This window comes from Meleagris gallopavo, chromosome 19 (assembly GCF_000146605.3).
Source record: "Meleagris gallopavo isolate NT-WF06-2002-E0010 breed Aviagen turkey brand Nicholas breeding stock chromosome 19, Turkey_5.1, whole genome shotgun sequence".
NCBI lineage: Eukaryota > Metazoa > Chordata > Aves > Galliformes > Phasianidae > Meleagris > Meleagris gallopavo.
This window is the reverse complement of record NC_015029.2, coordinates 4,875,757-4,882,676: the sequence shown is the minus strand read 5'-3', so window position 1 is coordinate 4,882,676 and position 6,920 is coordinate 4,875,757. Positions and strand designations below refer to the sequence as shown.

Genomic DNA, 6,920 nt, shown 5'->3' with positions numbered 1-6,920 from the left:
GCCCCGCGGTGCCGACATCCGGTTCCCGGCGTGCCCCGCGCCGTGCCGGCGGTGCGTGCGGGACGCGGCGGTCCTGGCGGAGCAGCGCCGTTCTCCCTCGGGGCGCGTGGCGCCGCCGGCGCAGCGGAGGTAGGAGCGGTTCCGTTCGGTTCGGTTCGCGCCGTCCCGCAGCGCCCCGCTGACGCCGCCCTGCGCTGACGCGGGGCTCCCCGCGCTGTTTCAGGGCTCTCGGCGGCTCCCGGCGGAGCGGCGGTGCCGGTTTCAGACCCCCGGTAAGCCGCTCTCCCTCCCCATTCACCCGGCGGCTCGCGGTGCCGTTAGCGGCCGCCGGACGCGTTCTGTTCCCGCAGGTCCCGGCCGCACCGTCGCACAGAGCGGGCGGAGAAGCGCCGTGCGATGACATCGAAGCGCTGAAGGAAAAGGACCGCGCTCTGGACCGGGAGATCGCGCAGCTGCTGTCCGAGTACGGCCCGCGGGGGCTCCGTTACGGCCCGGCTGGTGGCGCCTTACTGCGGCCGTGCGTTGGGTTACGGGGCCCGTGAGCCGCAGCACGGAGCTCCTTCCCGGTTGTTTTTCCTAGGGCTTGGTTGGGAAGGCTCTGACCTCACCTGCTGCGGTAACGATGTGTAAATTGGGAATTAATGGGGGTATTTTTTAGCTGATGTCAGCACACGTTGTGCTAGCAGAGCTGCTGATACAGGTGGGATCTCAGACTGAGGCCATGGATCGCACCGCTGCCCAGCCCGGGCCTGGATGAGCATTTCCCCTGCTCAGTGTGGGGCGGTGTGCACTTGATTTGAATGAAGATGGGGGGTTAATCCTAGAGACATGAAGGCTGGAAAAGAGCTCTTCCATCCCAACCCCGCTGTGCTCACTGACACATCCCTCCATGCCACGTCCCCACGGCTCCGGAACACCTGCACTGATAGGGGCTCCGGCACTCCCTGGGCTGTGCAATGCCTCACTGCTCTGAGAAGACATTTTTCCTAATATCCAACTTAAAAATCATTGTTCTAAACAGAGGGGTTTTACCAGGCTGCGTCTGCATACCTCAGCTATCCTTACACCTTTGTTTGGCAGTGGTTTTGTTTTGTGGCTTTGTTACAGAGGGTACAGCGTGGAGGAACTGGAGAAGCACATCTCTCTGCTCCATGAATACAATGAAATTAAAGATGCTGGACAGATGCTGCTAGGCAAACTGGGTAAGGAAAGGAAGGCTTTTAAAGATCTTGGTGAAGTAAATCTTGTTGTATATAGAGACACTGATGCCATGAAGGCAGAGCTTGTTTCAGTGTTAACAAAACAAAGTGGTGGGGGAAGGGGGCACAGCTGGAAATCCTTGGTTCCTTAGCTGTGAGTGCTTCTGTGGGATACTTAGAGTCTACTAGGAGGAAAACACAAGTCTTTTCTGACTTATTTGCTGTCTTCTTAATGAAAGCAGTGGAATTTCTTTCTTTTCTAGCTGTTATCCGAGGAGTTACTACGAAGCAGCTGTACCCTGAGTATGACCTGGAGCTTAATGACTAGCATGGGACCCGCAGGCTTGCTGTGACCTGCAGACATGACTGTTGCAGGGCCGTTGTGTTTTGGTGTCATACCCGTTTAGAGCCATCATAAGCAGCATGAATGCTGAATTTGAAGAGATTTTGTTAGCAGCCACATTTCTCAGCAGCTTTGGAACGTGCAAGATATGGATGATACCAGCTCATTCCTGTTTGTGGGAAAGGGATGTTGAGTCTGTGAACTTTGGGATACTTTCAGTTTACTCTGCTACTTGAGAAACACTATTTCTAATCATTATTTTTTAATTGGAATGGTTGTAATCCAAGGTTGATGCTAAAGTTATTCCCAATGAGCCTTTGCTTCTCTGCAGCATCCAGGCTCTATCTGGGTGTGTTAACCTGCAGGTGGGGCAGCCTCTGGATGGATGGAGGAAGTCAGGGAGCACCGTGTGTGATGATGTGACAGCTGCTGTCAGGAAAGCCATTGGGAGAAAAGAGGACCAAAGGCTGAAGTTGTGGTGGTGGTTTGGTTTTTGTTATGATTGGATCTGGAGGAGTTGGAGTGTTCAGCAATTTTGTACTTAACTGCTGTAACGTTCAGAGGTTTTGTATCATTTCTGAAGTAAACAGAGCATTGTGTTGAACTGTCTGACCTGAATTAAAGCAGCTACTGCACCCCTCAGTAATTCACTTTGAGAGCGTGTGACTCATGAAATGAACTTGGGAACAAATTCTTCAACTATATTCTATTCTGAAACAACTTTAAGATGTGTTCTTCAGATGTTTTCTGAGGACTTAATGGGGACAGTGTGGCAGCACTGCTGCTGGGAATGAGAGCTGCAGAATTACATTTACTCAATTGTAAATGCAAAGTCACTACAGTGAAAGTGAGCAGTGTCCTAAGCACAGAGTTATGCTGAGAGCAGTGTGTTTCAGTGTCAGCTCTTAGGACTGAGGGTGACTGTACAACCCAAGTTTGGCTGCTTTGTGCCAACTGACAAAGTGCTCTGCCCACAAATGTTCCTGCTTCACTCAAGCCAACGTCCTGTCTGTTTCTACTTCCTAGACCTTCCAAGCAATTTTCCCCTCTTGCTTTCAGTCAGGCCTGTATTGCAGTCTATTCTTCGTATTTCTAAATTTGAAAGAAATTAATCTCTCTTCACAGTGCCTGGATATCAGACAGTGGTCAAAAAAGCTGCTGCTGAGAGCACAGCAATAAGGTGTTCAGAAAGGTTTTTTTTCATTGGGAAGTACATACATAAATTCCAGCACTTTGTGCAAGGTGTAAGGCACGTGGGATGAAGCACAGCCCACTGCCCAAGTTATGGAAGGTTATTGAAGGGCTGTGTTTCCTTTCACCCCCACCCCCTCCTTGTAGAAGCACTGGGATTAACGCAGTCACACTGACATTCTGTCTGCTTAACCAGTGCTAGTTTTTGCTTAGAGAGCTGTTGGGGATGATGTCCTCATCTCAGACCGTTGTCCACAAAGGATAGATGCACGCAAACCAGCCAGCCAACAGCAAACTGCCCTTGGTGAGGCTCTGCAGTGGGCACAGAGCAGTGCTGTGTGGCTGCTATGCCCCACTGCTGCCTTGGCTGCTGTCTGCAGAGCAGGGAGACCCAGGACAAAATGGAAGGGTTCCAGGCTCTGAGTTAATAGCTTCAGGGACTGAGCTCTGCTACTGAGGTACTTCATCCCTGCTCCTCCCAGAGCTGCTCCTTGTACTTTAAGGGCAATCTGGAAGATAAACTATGCTTGTCTTTGCCCAAATCCAGAAGAAGAATAGAACCAGTAATTTCTGTTGCTTTCTAGAGTATGTAAATATCTAGAAGTAAGCAAGTCTCTGGCTGGGCAGATAGCAGGAAAATAGTGCATGTTGTAACAGCACCGTTTTTAATTTAAATTTAGAAAGCTTATTTCCGTTAAGTCTAATCCACATCTAATGATCTCACAGATAACAAGTGGAATTACAGAACTGAAACCTCCATGGAGAGGCAGTACCTCTGCCTGCAGGCAGCTGCCAAAGTGCAGGACACCACAGCCCTGAGCACCCCTGGTTCATCAGCAAAAACAAACAAAGCTTTTTCTTTCTTAATTAAAGGGTCAGTGTACTTGTCTGTAGCGCTGAACTCAAAAACAGCCTCTTTCCATTCACGTCAATTTCACTTTTATTCCTTGTGTTGTTAACATCTTTGTGTCAGTCCCTCTTTCTGCACTGCACACACTCTGTCCGACAGCCGTTTCCCTTCTGGACTCGAGGTAAGCTGCCTTTCCTCCCCGGCAGCCCTCTTTTAGTCTCATTTCTGGCTCTGAAAGTGGGGCTAAAGCAAAGGCACTACTTTTGCTAGGGGAACATAGGGAAAATAAAAGCCTGTGCAGCAGTGGAGTTGTGCTACTGGTTGCAAACAGATCCATGCAATCAAGAGAGCACAGCTCTGTAAGAAGGTGCTTGTGTTTCCTGCTGCTGAACAATTTGGGAAGTGGTTTCTATATCCCATAGCAACCTAATGATCCCGAAGCCAACAGGGATTTTGGCACAGCTAACTCCTGTTAATGAACTGTTTACAGTGCTTTAAAAAAAAAAACTATACAGCCTGTCAATGAAAAAATGCCTCTCTGATTAAAGTCATTTCGAAGAAATGGTGGAAGTGAACTGCAATTAACCTCTTTCCTTCTGCTGTCCATCATCCTGTCAGCACGTAGCTGTTATTGTGTTACAGAGGGGATGTGGATGTTCCCTCTGGAGCACGTACTCAGCTGTCAGTGGTGTGGGCAGTCTCAGCATCCATCTCCTGAAGAACACTTCCATCCCAATGGCTCATTGTTTTTTCTAACTCGGTTTTCACTCTAAGCTGACAGTTCAGAATTGCATTCTGTATGCTCTGCAGGTTCCACTGCGTTCTCAGGAGAGCATCATCCAACGTGAAGACACCATCACGTGTTCTTCGCACTTGTGTGCACACAGCAGATGATTTCAGCTCCAGACCAATCTCATGGACTACTTTTCGGAGGTACTGCTGGGTCTCGTGCAAGCAGTGAATTTCTGGAAGGTCAGAGAGATTCCTTTAGAACGAGCAAAGCAATGGGACAAACTCAGACCTTGTCTGTAACGCAGACATCCATCACGCTTACGCTGAAGGAAACAGTTCAGCAGAATAGATTGCTATGATAAAGCACAGGTGGACTGTGCATTTCTGGAATACTGGGCTGTCCTAGCCCCTCCAGAAACTAAAGCTTTAAAGAACAAATCTGTATATACAGCAGAATTACAGAGATTTAGATATTTTAAAGTGGAGAGGATTTACCTTACCACTTTTGTGATAAGGTGAATGATTTATGGGCAATAGAAGATCGACTGCAGAAAGGCAAACCATCTTTCAACACCCTCCCATGCCCCCCTGAGCTGCACTGCATTTAAATATTGGCATACGGAAGAATTTTGCCCCATAGGCATTCACTTTACAAAATTTCTTGCCTCAGTCTAAGATCTGCAAGTAGCAGGAAAAGCAAAATGAGGGAGGTGTGCAGCTGGTTTGATTTGCTACAGCATCTTCAGTTCTGTGAAGGTTTCAGACAATTGCTCTCAGAAAAAGGAAAAAAAGGCTTTGCACTACAGAGATCAACCAGCAAAGGGATGCTGTGCTGAGCTTGGAAGGAACAACTCACGACACTGCAGGGATTACTGGTTGGTACCAAGCTCCTTTCAATTCATTGTGCATTAGGGCACTAAGAGGAAAGTGGGTTTTACCAACTTATATACATATACACACCAGACTTCCCCCAGTCCGTTCTGCACCAGTCCTACCTAGCTGGAATTCAGGGAGTGCAAACTGGAGACACCGGATTGCAGTGATTATTGGGGGGCTTTTTCCCATGGGGCGAATCAGCCCCTTCACAGCCAGCTCATAGGCCTCCTGTGTTTTCATATCGATGTTAGAATGCCTGGAAAAAGGAGAAAAGGAGCGGAGCAGACACTGAATGCTTCTCTTCAATGGGATTCAAAATACAGTCCCAACTAAAGCAGAGCTGCACTTGTTGTTCTCAGAACTGCCCATGCGTTAAGTTTCTGCACACATCTTAATGCTGTGCTGTTTGCAGCAGTGTAGCAGTTTGGGAGGGAGGTGCTTGGCCACGTCTATAAGATATCAGTGTAGGTCTTACTGCAGCCAGCAGGTCCTATTGGAGCGGGAGGTGTCAGAATACAAAAAGGACACTTAACATTGGTCTCTCACCAGCATACAGAGCACTCTAAGTAACTTCTGTCTGCTCTGATCTAGCGCTCAAACCTTCACAAGCTGTCATGGCAAACACAGCCATGTTTTTTCCATACGTACATCAGCAAGGCCTTGTGATTTGTTCCTTGGATGACGGCGAGAATCCGTTCCAGCTTCTCCCTCGTGATATGATCTGCAAATATCAAGGTAGGAACAAACTCTCAATTATCCATCTGGAAGGTGGAAGGACAGCAGCCTGAGTGGCGCCATCAGTGTTAGCAGGTGGCATCCAAATGTTCACAGGAGCCTCGGTGTGGAGTAAGCTCTGCTCATCGGGCCATGTAAATGAGCAGCACAGTGCTGCACTACAAAGGAAGGGTCATTTTTTCTTAATTGATTTCAAGATGCTGGCTACAGTTTCTCATACAAGTGGCTGAAGGATTTAATTCCACAAAGGCTTCTCGCCGCTACCTCTAGATGTGATATAAGCAGATCTGGCTCCCACCCACGGGAGGGATGAGGGCTCAGACTGGTTTGTGTGTGCTGCACTCAGCACAGGTGGAGAAAAACACCTTGACTGCATGTGGGCTATGTGCATAAAGAGAGGCCAGGGAGCGTTTGGAGCACTACCTTCTGTTGCTGTGCATTTTACCTGGCCAAATGCCTTGCTATTCAGCAGGAGTGCAATTTGTTTTGTGTTCTCTTGAGTTGTTTTTTTTCTTAAACACATCGATTCAGTTTCTTACCAAACGTTGTCTTCTCTATCAGCTTCCCAGTGTTTGAGAAGTCCTCGGTAGCTTTACCAAACTGCCCCCCAACTGTGTAAACCTCCAAGAAAAGCAGAGGGCGTAATCCATCAAAGGAAGGTTCAGAGCCACTGAGTAGCATCACATCCAGCCATCAGCCCGTCCCAGCGCCACGTCCCTCAGTGCCGCGTCCCACGGGTCTGGAACACCTCCGGGGCGGCACTGAGACTCAGAACCCATCCCAGGGCAGTTTGGGTGCCTGCGGCACCGCGCAGCGCCTACCTTGCTCAGGTGGCAGTTGTACAGGTGGCTGAGGAGCTTGTTCCCGTGGCCTACACCGAGCACTGCAACACAGGAGGCACGCTTACAGCCGGAGCTGCCGCCCCGCCGCCCGTCCCGGAGCAGCGTGCGGACGGCACGGCAGAGCTGCCTTAACGTCCCCCATCACCCAGCCG

At 49.4% G+C, this 6,920-nt stretch overlaps 2 protein-coding genes across 2 annotated transcripts in view; one reads left to right on the top strand and one right to left on the bottom strand.

Annotated features, from left to right (window-relative positions):
* SWI5 (SWI5 homologous recombination repair protein) overlaps positions 1–2,198 on the top strand; it is a 2,590-nt gene extending 392 nt beyond the window's left edge. Inside the window, exons 2-6 of the mRNA XM_031556276.1 lie at positions 2–129; positions 224–272; positions 351–463; positions 1,108–1,202; positions 1,463–2,198. Of these exons, the coding sequence (XP_031412136.1) occupies positions 2–129; positions 224–272; positions 351–463; positions 1,108–1,202; positions 1,463–1,527 (450 nt within the window). The 3' untranslated portion in view covers positions 1,528–2,198. The remainder of the gene's footprint in view (position 1; positions 130–223; positions 273–350; positions 464–1,107; positions 1,203–1,462) is intronic.
* A 1,451-nt stretch (positions 2,199–3,649) lies between these two features.
* On the bottom strand, positions 3,650–6,909 carry TRUB2 (TruB pseudouridine synthase family member 2; the record flags this gene model as incomplete). Its single annotated transcript, XM_010720842.3, has 5 exons — positions 3,650–4,548; positions 5,311–5,447; positions 5,840–5,912; positions 6,466–6,547; positions 6,748–6,909. Coding segments are annotated over 5 exons (744 nt in total), but the record flags the coding sequence as incomplete, so codon positions are not given.
* Between the last annotated feature and the right edge of the window lie 11 nt (positions 6,910–6,920).